Source organism: Euprymna scolopes, chromosome 46 (assembly GCF_053919585.1).
Source record: "Euprymna scolopes isolate OS-2025 chromosome 46, ASM5391958v1, whole genome shotgun sequence".
In the NCBI taxonomy this organism is placed as follows: Eukaryota; Metazoa; Mollusca; class Cephalopoda; order Sepiida; family Sepiolidae; genus Euprymna; species Euprymna scolopes.
The window spans coordinates 210,494,767-210,508,608 of NC_136527.1; the positions used below are offsets into that span (position 1 = coordinate 210,494,767).

At 30.9% G+C, this 13,842-nt stretch overlaps 1 protein-coding gene and 1 non-coding gene across 2 annotated transcripts in view; one reads left to right on the forward strand and one right to left on the reverse strand.

Moving 5' to 3' along the window:
• The window catches only part of LOC145270348 (uncharacterized), a 61,524-nt gene that overhangs the window by 35,831 nt on the left and 11,851 nt on the right, over positions 1 to 13,842 (reverse strand). The window contains exon 2 of the mRNA XM_080125998.1: positions 11,115 to 12,060. Within this exon, the coding sequence (XP_079982124.1) occupies positions 11,115 to 11,730 (616 nt within the window). The 5' untranslated portion in view covers positions 11,731 to 12,060. The remainder of the gene's footprint in view (positions 1 to 11,114; positions 12,061 to 13,842) is intronic.
• LOC145271523 (U1 spliceosomal RNA) lies at positions 1,225 to 1,387 on the forward strand. Its single transcript, XR_013865934.1, has one exon. It is a non-coding gene; the product is annotated as a U1 spliceosomal RNA (small nuclear RNA).

Below are 13,842 nucleotides of genomic sequence, written 5' to 3' on the forward strand. Positions count from 1 at the left end.
ACACAAATCTGTATACATGATTCTAGTATATAAAATAATTACACATAAAAATTTGGTTATTTTTAATTTGTTTCTGAAAGATCGCTAGCAAATTAGCAGAATAAATAATTGGTGTTTTTTTTTTTCGTAATTACATTAAAATTGATAAACTAAACCTGTTTTCCTTCTGTCGGTACAAATACAACTTTTAAAAGTATATTTTATATCATTTACATTAATTATAAGCGTTGTTTGCCTAAAATAACTGTTATAGTAAAGCCAGGAACTATGCTATATTATCGATTACCTCGACGACGACGACGACGACGACGCAAATTATTCTATGAGATTAATATATGAAAAAATATATATAGCGTCTATTGGCATTTTTTTTTAAATTACTGCTCATGTAAGAGAAAATAACTCTTTAGATCATAATTTTTATTTTATTTTTGTTTCATCCGTGCTTTGATATGATTAATGGGTGCTTGTACACTTTAATCAAGACATCAAAAAATAAAAATATTGAAAAAAATATATTGTATGTACTCGTTATGGATTAAAGTTTTCATGAAAAAAGAAATCACTTGATTTGGTCCAGCAGTTATTTTTTTATTTTTATTTACTTTTTTTGTTTTACCAAGGAAAATCAAATTTTAATGAGATCGATCAGGTAACGGCCATCTTTTTTTTCGCTTAGGAGAAAGGAACGACAGGAGAAGATAACTCCAATCATCGCTTAGTTTGTAAAATTTTGACGAGATTATTTTGTTTTGAAACATGAGCAGAAAAAATGCTTAGATATATATTTTTCACTTATTTTACAGAATTTCTGTGTTTTTTAAAATCATTTTTTCATTTTGTCATTTGTATAAAGCCACCCCTCCTCGTGTCCCTAAATAGCCAAATGGCGGTGATAGATCGATTACAATAAAAGTTGATTTCCTCTATAAAAAAAGTACTTGATCAAATTAAGTTACTTTTTTTCAGAAAACTTCATTCCATAACGGGTACGTACAATATAATTTTAGTTTCGTTAAGAATTGAGTTATTTTGTGAAAATGTTGGTACATTTAAATGATAGTAAATTATTTGTTATGAATTGTTGTTATTAGTGAATGAAATGTTGTGATATACTGATATTGGTGAGAATTATGTGGACGTATTTTAGTTTTTTTTATTGGTGTTTGTCGGTGGTTAGTATAGAAGTGTGATATAAAAACAGTGGTGACCACATAAAAAAATATACTTACCTGATGTAGGGGTAACGGTGATCATTACGGTCGTTCCCCCAGAGCGAGGCCCATCCATTGCACTGCGGTTGGGTTGACCTTTGCGATCGTCCCAAATGTGGATGACTCGGACATGCTATTTCTAAGTGTGGGGTCTGCGTTCGCGCTCACCCCGATAATACAATCAAAATCAGAAATCCTTCCCTACTACTTCCAAGTACATCTCACTCGTAGGTTTGTACTCCCTCCGCTTAATCTCTGTAATACCAAGAAATAGGCAATTTCTCTCGACCAGTTTATGATCCACTTCAATTCCAACGTTCTGATTGTATCTAATTTACATGTACATGTAATCAACGTTTAATCGTGAGGAATTAGTCTAGCTGTCGCCTACAGCTACTGAAAGTGTCTTCTTTCGATACGCAGTGTGGACATAAGCCATGTTACAAAATTTCTGAACTATATATTATGATAATATTAAAATTAATTTAATATTTAATTGTCATTATATGATAATGTAATGTATGATGTCTAATTTTTTTAGAAACAAAAGATGTTAATTTTTAAACAATGTTGAATTGGAGAGAAGATTAACCATAGAGCAACACGAGAATGACGTACGGCACAAGAAATATTCAAGTTGGGGGAAAAAAAACTCAAAATCAACAAAATGCTTATAAAAAGGACGATTACTTATTACCTGGAAACTTCGTTGATCAAAGATAGACACCGTCCCAACACCTTAGGAACACCTAAACTTATCAAAAAAACTTAGGGAAAAATCAGGCGAAATCCAAAAAAAATTATGAGACAAATGGCGAACAAAGCACAAACCTCACCAAGGACGATGTGAAGGATATGTCGAAGTGACCTATTAATGTCATCTTATAAGCTCCAAAAGCGACATTTCTCTCCGCACCCACAATTGCAAAGAAACTCATCAGAAATCGACTCTTGTTAAACCTTATTATCAGACAAGGCACGCTCAATAACATCATCTTCACAGATGAAAAGTTATTCTCACTTCAACATCCCTCAAGCATCAAAATGAAAATGTCCTTGTGAGAATACCTGATAATGCCGGAAAGATTTTCAAAATGAAGAAATCATCATCAGTGATGGTCTGAGCAGCCATTTCTGAAAGAGGGAAATCTCCATCAATTTGTTAAAAATGCCAATAGACTATTTTTTTCTTGTTCTTAACAAAGAACGTTACATTGAGGACATTTTTAAAAGTGAATTGACCCGATTGTATAATTCTGTATTTGCTGATTGCAAGATGGTGCGAAACCGCTTAAGTAACACAGACAACTTTAGTCCTGGATCAGCAAACAAGAATGACCTCATCACGTGATCTTAACGTTCTTGATTATTCTTTGTGGTCAATCATGGAGAGTGAATCCTTCTATACTTCTTGTAACAATATTAAAGTTCTTAAAATAAAATTGAACAAATGATGAGATAAAATGGCATTAGATGTTATGTGTGCTGCTATAGATAATTTCACCTAAAAGATTTTCCCCTATTTTTCTCAATATCTATTTTCCTACTACTCCTCTCTCTCTCTCTGTAATATATATATATATATATAATATATATATATATATATGTGTATATATATATATATATATTATATATATATATATATATGTCATACTCATATTGCTCTGTCTAAACATTGAACACTCTTTGGTTGACACATCTGGGTTTTGTTTAAACAATTGTACCAATGATGATGATGATAATATATATATATATATATATATATATATATATCCTTACTCTCTACCGCGCTTGATCTGTTACTTACTTTTTTTTTCGAAATCTCTGTCTTCCTCTGTTGCTTCACCCCTTCTTCCATTTCTCCTTTCTTTCTCTCTCTCTCTCTCTCTCTCTCTCTCTATCTCTCATTTACCTAATATATCTTTTTTCATTCTATCTTTATCCCTCTCTCTTTTCTAATTCTGCCTCTCTCCTAATCTCATTCTCTCTTCCTCGAAACTACTCTTCCTTCCACTCACTCCCAAATCCCTCATTTATTCTAATTCTCTTAGAACTATTCTCCATTCCACCCATTTCTCAACCCCTCGTTTTTTTTTTGTTCGATTTTTTTCTTCCGCATCTGTTTATTTCTTCCTTTGTCATCCACCTCTCATCATGTGGTAATCACAAAGTGGGTGCTCATTTTACGTTACATTATTATAGAAAAGTGATCCCCCACTTTTTTTTAAAACTAACATTTCTTCATATCTTGGAAACTACTCATTTGCCGTAATTTCAAACGTTATTTTCGTTTTTAGCCCCCGAAAACCTTATTAATTGGTAATTTTAAAGGAATTTTCAAAGGTGATTATTCATATTTCGTTGCTCATTTAAACTATATGCCCTCCCATTTATTTTTTTTAGCAATTTGAACAAAATATATTTAAATCTATCAAAATTTCTATTTATTATGAAACATAAGAGTTCAAATAAGTAAAACATATTTATTTTCTAAACATTTAAATACACATATTGAACAAAAAATTACCTTGAAGTTTCAATTAAAAAATCATATAAATTTAATATTATTATGTTTTTATTAGGGTTTTTTTCGAGTTAATATATACCATAATATCAGTTATAATATATATAATATCAGTTTAATGCCAAGAAAAATAAACTTCTTAAAAATTAATTATTTGTTAAAAGATTAAAACGATTAAAATTCCATTATTTCAAAATGTTCCGTTACTTTCATGTTATGACTCTTAGGCTGTGATCATAGCGTAATATCTGTTAACTGTAGCAAGCAGGAGCACTGGTCAAAACATTATTATTATTGTATTCTTGGTAAATGATTTGAGCGACGGATGGTTGCTGGATCAGTTATTATGATTAGAATTAAATTGCGAAAGAAATGATTGGCGTGTGAATCGCAAAAAGAATGTGAAAATAGAAAATATATGTAAACATTATTTGGGGGTTTTGTATAAACAAATAACTAGGTGGATTAGATTGGTATGAGACACGTAATTAGGTGACGTAAGAGAACACGTGATGTAGTTAGATTTGGAGAGATTCAGAGTGTTGAGGATTGACTACCAGAGCAGACAGACGTCTAGACAAGGGTGGACAGACAGCCAGGAGGGGGCTGTATGAACAGAAAATGTAGAAACTGCAGATCCTGTGAAAACCATTTGAGACAACTGTAATAAATTTATATTATAAAAATATAAAGAGTTGTTTTAATGGTTTCACAAATAATAATAGTTGTCTCAATTATATGATGCTGATCGCTTCATGGTTGTCACGGAGCAGCGGGAAGATACAGAAGAACTCTTGAAGAACAAAGTATGAAGCATATATTATTTTTCTTACATATGAACTGTAAAAATATCCCGTGTGATAAGTCTGATACAACATGATTCAGTTTACACGTCAATATCATGTCCTCCTAGCTAAACAACATACATACGTTTATTATTTATTTAAAAGAACAATATCTTACATCCACTAGATGACACATGACACGTTTTAAAATATCATTTCCTCCAATATAAACCAATATACAACATTATAACATATATTTTTTAATTAATTGTGTTTAAATATTTTTTTAAAATATTAAGTTTTAATGTAAACATAACTCTTTCCAACTATTTTATCGCCAGATTAAAAACAATTTGAAAATATTATTGCACAAATATAAAGCATTTCGTAGCCCCCTCATATTTTCTAGTCTCTTTTTACCGACTAAAATATGGAACCCCGTAGGTAACCAAATGAACATTCAGTAAAACCGTATTTCATATTTAATATACAAATGTTTATAATATTATTAATCGTTAAACTGTGTAAATCTTAAAACCTAACGAAATTATAACAAAGATTAATTATTAATTGCAGTTTGAAGAAGATAAACAAAGGTTTTAAAAATTAATTCGCTTCTGCTTTTCCATAGTTCGTATAGTTAACACAAATCTGACGTCACGAACACATGAGGTCCAATCTTCACAATCATTTGGCAGTCCCTAGATATCAGATACATACATCTCTATGGTATAATAATGACCATAAAACAGTATTTTTTTTTTAATTTACGGACCAATCGGCATTCATCCTTGAATTGTCGACTTTTAACAGTTTTGGGTACGCCGAGAACGAATAACGCATTTATTTCTTGCGTAAACGAGTAATTATTCATATTTGAAGACATTCTTTATCCAACGTAATCACTACAGCTTGGCATGCAAGATGGCCGACCGTCGTGCATTTAGGTAAAAACACCAAAAAGTGCCAAACGAGCCAAAAAAATGACCACACCCCTTCTTTCACTTTCTTAATTTCATCAATTTGGATATATCACACACAGTTCTCATGATTGGACAAATAATTATTTTTATAAAATTATTTTTATAATTATTTTCGTTTCTTGACACAAACCGATTTTTTTCTGACACCAAATCTGGCCTTCTTGCACTTTAGGTAGGCACCGCCAAAACTGGAGGGGGGCAGCCAAGTACTTTTTGACGAACCGTCTTTTAAAAAATCTACTAAAAATCAAGTAATTATCCAATCAATACGAAATTTTCAGCGATTATTTAAAGAATGAACTTTATAAAAGTGTACTTATTTTTTTGCTTACAACCCCCCTTGTTTTGAGGGGGTATCAAATATGCTTAAAATAATCATCTGAAACCGAACAAAACATTGTGTTGTTGTAAGGGACGGGATTATAGATTTAAAAAAAACTTGTTTGCATACCTAATTTTGATGTCTGAATATCAAAATTTCGATTGTGTTCAATTATCCCGCTTTTGAGTTTTGAAGTGTGAAATTCGGTGAATATGTTAAGTAAAATAATTCATTAAAGTTAAGCAAAACAAAAGATTTTTTAATATTTATACGAAAAAAGCCATTTTAAAATCTTTGATAAATAAATTAACAATTTATTTTTAGCGATGCGAATAATATATGACCATTATTAAATAGGGCATGCTTTAAAGAATCAATACAAAAAACAAATCGATAAATATTGTGCCCTTTGTGTTAAAAATATCATTTTTTCGATCCAGTGTGGAAAGGTTTGCCGCCTTTCGACTACGGTGGACCAAACGCGCTGAAATAATATTTTTTATTTTGCTTTAAATTGCCCCCCTTCCCCCCCCCATTTTGGAGCGACTGGCCCCCCACACACATACACATTAAAAACCAAACTCATACAAATGGTCACCCATCTGGTATTCTCCAGCCTCAGCGTTAATAATACATTGAAATTTTCGTCACTGAAAAATAAGTTTTATTTTTGCTTTTTGGTCTTCCGTAGTTTGCTTTTTATCAAGTACAAATGTAAACAGAGTAATCCAATCGACTCGAAGTAATTGGTTGCCTATATGAATAAGTGGAATTATTTGAAATCCAGGTACTTATATTAAAATATTTTTGCATATTCTGGAAAATGGCCCTAAATCTTAGTTAGACAAGAAATAAACAAATTAATTCGTTCCAAAAAAATTTTTTTTAACAATTTATATACGTTTTTTTTGTGTGCAAAACAAAAAACGCCAATTGTTAACTTTTGGGGAAAATTTAACATTTAAAATTTAATTAAAAAAAGTAGAAAAAGTTTTACATTATTCTGCTTCCTCTATGATAAAATTCAGGATTTTATCTTTCTGGAAAAAAGTTACTCAGAAATAATAGTTTTTTTTTTTTGGACATAACAGAAACATTTCTATGAAAGTATATTAAAATGAAAAAAGAATATAAATAGATTTCTATGAGTCGTTCTGTTTATTATAATTGATTATTTTGGAAACACCTTTTTTGTTTACAGTTACTGATTTATAAGTTGTTGAAATTGACAGTATTAGAAAACAATTTTTTTAATAAATAAATACATGCATAAGAAAGTACTTTTATTTAAAAGTTTTTTTAAGCAACCAAAGATAATTATAACTGATATTGTTCTGATACATATTGTACGCGGTAATATTTAATTTAATATAAAATATAGTTTAAAATAAAAGTAAAATAGTTCACTATTAATCAGCGATCAAATTGTTACTATAATGACTAACTTTTAAAAATGCTTCTACATTAATTATGTTTATACTATTATTAAATGCTTATTAAATTCTTTTACAATAATTTCAATTCTTAAATTCTATCTTAACTTTAAAAAAATTTAATTCTAAAAATACTATTAATTATTAAATACTTAGTTATTAAATTATTTTCCAATTCTTTTTCAACAATTTAAATTTTTATCAATATTTCATAGTAATGGCGTCATAATTTCTCTATCCAATCTAATTGCATTCTTTCAACCGGTGTCAGACGACTGCTGTTCCTTTTCTATCTTCCTAATTTCAATTTGCCTAAACTGAAAGAGGGCCGATTTTTTAAAATCGAAGATTCATATATTTTTTTCATGTTTGTTATAAAGCATGGTTGAATCAATATTGTTTATTGTATTGCAATAAAAATAAAATGTTTAAATGGATTTAATGGGATTTATTTCATTCGTGTAAAAAAATACCTACTTTTCACTCCAGGAATTCAATACAAAATGAAAAAAAAATCGGGATTAATTCGTGTTTTCTTTTGTGTTAAAAACAGAAAAATTCGTTTTGTTTGTTTTGACTTCTTCAGTAAATGGATACAACTTTTTTTTCGTGTGTATTAAATTTATTAAAAAAATAAAATATATGAAAATATAAAAGAATCAAAATTCAAATATGAAAACCACGATTTAAACGTGCAATTATTTAAAGAACAAAAATCAATAATGAATTTATATCACCGCAACACGGTGTAATCCTTATTTCGTCCCTAGTGTAAACATGTCCGGGAATTAATTAAGTGTGCCGAATTGTTTTCCTATCAAGTTAAGATTATATTTGTTAATGATGGAGAATTGTTGCGATTTCTCCAGTAAGGTTCGCTTGTGTGTCGAATTCATTAAAAACTAAAATATATGAAAACATGAAATTCAACATATTATTTAAGACTGAACATTTGATTATTATTTGATTAGTCGAAGCTGAAACCATTAATCAGAATAATCAAAATAAATATATAAAAATGTGGTTAAATACGGAGGAGTTACATTTCACTGACCCATAGATCGGGCATTTTAAAAAGTGCACAAAAAACAAGAACACCGCCCGACCGATGTATAGGAAAAATTACTTCTTTAAGATTTTCTTAGGAATTTAAAAATAAATGTTTTAATAATTTGTTTGTTTTATTTCCGAAATATATCGTTTTTAGTTAATTGAAAAATATCTTTAAAAAAAAAAAACAATGCAAAAAAGATTTATTTGTAGAAATAATTTTTTTATTAATCGAAAAAAAATATCTAAAAAAAATTTAAAAAAAGATTTTTTTATTCATTGAAATTAAAAAGAAATGGATTCATTTGTAAAACAATTTAGTTTTACTTCATTGAAAAAAATATTTTTTAAAAAGTCATTGAAAAAAAAATTTATTTGTAAAAAAATTTCTTTTAGTTCATTGGAAACATATCTTTAAAAAATTACAGCGTTTTAATAGTTGATAAGTGTTCGTTTATTTGGTGGTATAACCGAATGTCGGAATTGTAGAATGAATAGTTCTCATCCAATCAGTGGCGACGGCTATTTAACAGGGAGAAATCATTTTTGTCAGATTAAAGAGGTAGGAGTATGCGTACGTGTAAGAAATGTGCAGTCAGTTAATGACGGTTAATACCCAGGAAAATTATGTAAAAGTATAAAAGTACTTGGTGTAAAATGGTGTCGTAAATGTAGTCGGTAAAGTGAGGGTGACATTTTATCTACTTACTCTTTAAATTAGAACGATGAGGGTCATGGCGCTCCTCGGACTAAATGTAATTTTTTAATATAACGAAATAATGTATATGTAATTTCAGTCGTTAGTTATATTGTGAAGGGGTCCTGTCAAAGGTCACCAAGGTAAAGTAATGGCTAAGGACGTAAACATAATAAGTTTTTATGTGCCATCTCTTGTTGTCCAGAGGGGGGAATTGAGTCTCTTATTATATACAAGAAGATAATGAGCCTGCAGGTTATGTTCTCCAGCAGTCACAGCACTGTAAGAAGCGATAAATTGTTTTATCCGTAACAATTTTTCTGCAAAAAATCGGTCGATTCTAGAGCTTCCGTTTTCAACATGTCTTGTTTTGTGCTCAGGGCAGCCGTTTTTATTGCAATTGAGAGACTCCTAATTTAGATTTATGAAGCTTAAGATATCTGGTTAATCTCCAGACAGAGGGTGTTGCATGTTACAATTTTGAATAGCAACAGTAACTCTTTATTTCAGTCGTTGTAATTCTCGTAGTTTGACGTTTGACAACTGAGCTCTTCTCTACATTTCCATACTCTGTACTTATTGACCATCTGCTTCCGCATTTTTAAGGTTATTGTCCAGTAGGTTTGCCATTGATAACAACGAGAAAGAACCAGTGAGTGACGGTGTGATAATAACGAAAAAGATAAAGTGAGTCTTTGCCATTGATGGAAACGAGTGACGGTTTAAGAGTTTTACATTATTAACTGCTGATGATAAGGAACGTATAGGGGAGTCAATTCACAAATAATATCATGGTTGTTAGTGATGAGATGCCATGGTTAAAACTGTTCGAATGAATCAACAAATGAATGGTAGTGTAGTTTAAGATGTGTGTTTCTGATGCATTGTTGAATGAAGCCAATTGTGATTCTATTTTTTAATTATGAGAAATGATATTTGTGTTTTAATTGAAAACAAAGAGACTTTCGTCGCCGACAGTTATTTTGGGGTCGAACCAGTGAATTATTTTCCTTTGCAGTGACATCGCTTTCTTTTCTTTAATTTCTCAGCCAGGATTTTATTTTATTTGCTACAAATTTGGAGTATTGATAGCAAAAAAACTTGCTTTTGATAAAAAATCCATGGGTTTTATGAGTTCTTGATTCTCTATTCTTTGTTGCTACAAATGATGGAAACACATGGATCTGCATAGATTTTATCAAGACTTTATATCTGAAACGCATGTCTGTCTTATCTTGGGTGCAGCATTTGTTTGTATTTTTTCATATGTTTTATATATGATTACCTGATGATGTTTTTTATTAATAGCTCATTTTATAATGAGAAATATCTACATTGCAGGCTCCCACAATAACCTATAAAGAGAGCCTGAAGACATCCAAGGACAATGTTAAGTTAGCATTTAAGTTATTTCTAGTAAGCATTTATTTGTTTTTGATTAATAGCTGATCTTACAAGATTATCAAGTGTGAGTTTTATGTTTCAATAAATATGATGTATAAGAACAATAATAAACTCATTGTTTACAAGATTATCAAGTGCGAGTTCTGAAATGTGTAGAAAGATTTTGTTTACGAGAACTTTAATATTAATATTGTTCACATGAATCTAACTTTCACATTTTATGGTGTCTCATATGTTTTGTTAGATCTCGTTTAGTAAAACATGAAAATACACATTTTTCACAAGAATATGGGTTTCCCCTAATGTGTAAGCTCATGTGCTTCGTAAGTTGTTGTTTCGTTGAACATGAATAATCACATAGTCCACAGGGATATGGCTTTTCTCCAGTGTGAGTTCTTACGTGTATCACTAGATTTGATCGAGTTGAAAATGAATATTGACATTGTCCACAAGAATATGGTCTTTCTCCAGTGTGAGTTCTTATGTGTATCACTAAACTTGATTTAGTTGAAAATGAACATTGACATTGTCCACAAGAATATGGTCTTTCTCCAGTGTGAGTTCTTATGTGTATCACTAAACTTGATTTAGTTGAAAATGAACATTGACATTGTCCACAAGAATATGGTCTTTCTCCAGTGTGAGTTCTTACGTGTCTCTCTAGTTTTGATGGAGTTAAACATGAATATGTACATTGTTTACAAGAATATGGCTTTTCTCCAGTTCTGATATGCTTCGCTAGATTTGGTTTCTCAGGACGGGAATATTCCAATTGTTCCCAAGAATATGGCTTTTCTCCAGTGTGTGTACTCATATGCCTCGCTGGATTTGGTTTCTCAGAACGTGAATATTCCCAGTGTTCCCAAGGAGATGGCTTTTCCTCAGTGTGAGTACTCGTATGGATCGGTAGATTTGGTTTCTCAGAACAGGCATATTCCCCTTGTTCCCAAGAATACGACTTTTCTTCAGTGTGAGTACTCATATGCATCGGTTGATTTGAATGATCAGAACGTGGATATGTACATTGTTCCCGGGAATATGGATTTTCTTCAGTCCGAGTACTCATATGCATCGGTAGATTTGGTTTCTCTGAACTTGAATGTTGGTATTGTTCACGAGAATATGGCTTTTCTCTAGCGTAAGTATTCATATGCATTACTAGATTTGGTTTCTCAGAACGTGAATATTGATGTTGTTCACGAGAAATCGGCTTTTCCCCAGTGTGAGTACTCATATGCATCGCTAGATTTGGTTTATTAGAACGTTTATATTGACACTGTTCCCAAGAATATAGCTTTTCCCCAATGTTAGTACTCATATGTATCGCTAGATTTCGTTCCTTAGATTTGGTTTCTCCAGAAAGAGTTCTTACAGGCTTCTCTAGATTTGATAATCGAGAACAAACAATTTAACAACAATCCTTATGTTTTTCTGAATTTCATTCATCAGAATAAAACATTTCACACGAATCCTCAGCTTTGTCATATGTCGCATTAGATTTTATTTCTGAGAAAAAATCGATGCACACATTGTACAAAAATAAGAGTTTTCTTTTGTGTGGCTCATATGTTGCACTAGATGTATTTTTTAAGAAGAGGAAAATTCACATACTAGTTCAGATTCAACAAAAGCGTCCAAGCAGGAACATCTGCAAAGAAAACATTAATTTATTTCATTTATTGCCAATATTTTTAAAGTGATTTTTGTAATAAAATATTTTTAAATTTTTTATCATTATGAAAATTATTTAGAGATTTCACATTCATGCTGACACAATCATAACTATGATTAATATCTTTTATATTGACACAATCATAACTATGATGAATATCTTTTATATTGATACAATCATAACTATAATTAATATCTTTTATATTGATACAATCATAACTATGATTAATATATTTTATATTAATACAATCATAACTACGATGAATATCTTTTATATTGATACAATCATAACTATGATGAATATCTTTTATATTGATACAATCATAACTATGATGAATATCTTTTATATTGATACAATCATAACTATGATGAATATCTTTTATATTGATACAATCATAACTATGATGAATATCTTTTATATTGATACAATCATAACTATGATGAATATCTTTTATATTGATACAATCATAACTATGATGAATATCTTTTATATTGATACAATCATAACTATGATTAATATCTTTTACATTGATACAATCATAACTATGATTTTTTTTTACATGGGTGTCACCACTTATCAAGGCCCAGAGGCCACTCAAGGATAAGGGTTAATATGTATATATTAGTCATTGTGATTTTAGCATAGTAAACAGTGGGAATTTTGTAACTTGGATTACTTAGGTGGACGATTCAATTAGAACTTGTTCACATTGGACTTTTTCTTTTTTTTATAGGTATCACCACATTATCAAGGCCAATAGGCCACTCAAGGTAAAGGTTAAAGAGTGTACAGTAAAAGTTGGACAATATAATAATCATTAGTAATGAAAATTTGTTAAATTATATGGAACGGCTCATCAAGAACTTATTTACGTTAGACTTGAAGACAACCATATTGTAGTCAGCCGGAAAGCAGGAAAACGGAAGACAATTCCACAGGCGTGCAGTTCTAATAAAAAAGCTTTGTTCATGGAATCTACGTTTAGGTTTAGGCACAGATAAAGAGTGGGGGAATTATTGATAGTGTTTACAGCTAGACGAGTGTTTCTTGTGAAAGTTTTGCGAGGGGGGACCATAGATTGAAGCTCAGTCGAACACTTTCTATGAATATAACGATACATCAGAGACAAACTCGCAACATCTCTTCTGTGAGATAGAGGTTACAAGGAAGAGAAAATGACATCTCCTACGAGGCTACGAAGTCTATTTTGAATTCTATCAAGGCAGGACAAGTCCTTTCTAGCAGCTCCTGCCCAGATGTGGCAACAGTATTTCATCCTTGGACGTACCTGGCTCTTATATAAATAGAGAATTGCATCAGCAGTGAGATATCTACTGGATCGATAGAAAGATCCCACCATTTTTCCAACGGCCTTTGCAACAGATTTGATATACGTGTTCCATTTAAGATCAGGAGTAATGGTCAAGCCCAGAAGCTTGTCAAAACTTGAGGCCTCCTGAAGACGAGAGCCATTCATTTCAATTGATGCCAGATGGGGATCAGAATGTTGATGATGTAAAGTGAGAAGCTTGGTTTTAGATGCATTAAAAGTAACCAGCCACTCCTTTCCCCATTGTACTACATGCTCAAGATCAGAGGAGAGAGAATTGGAGAGAACTTGGTCGTTTACTGTCTTAGATGTGCTACCATAAATGATAGTGTCGTCAGCATAAATGTCTACAAATAATGTAAGGATGTGATTTGGAAGATCATTAATGTAGGTCAGGAAAAGAGTTGGGCCCAGGATTATATTTTATA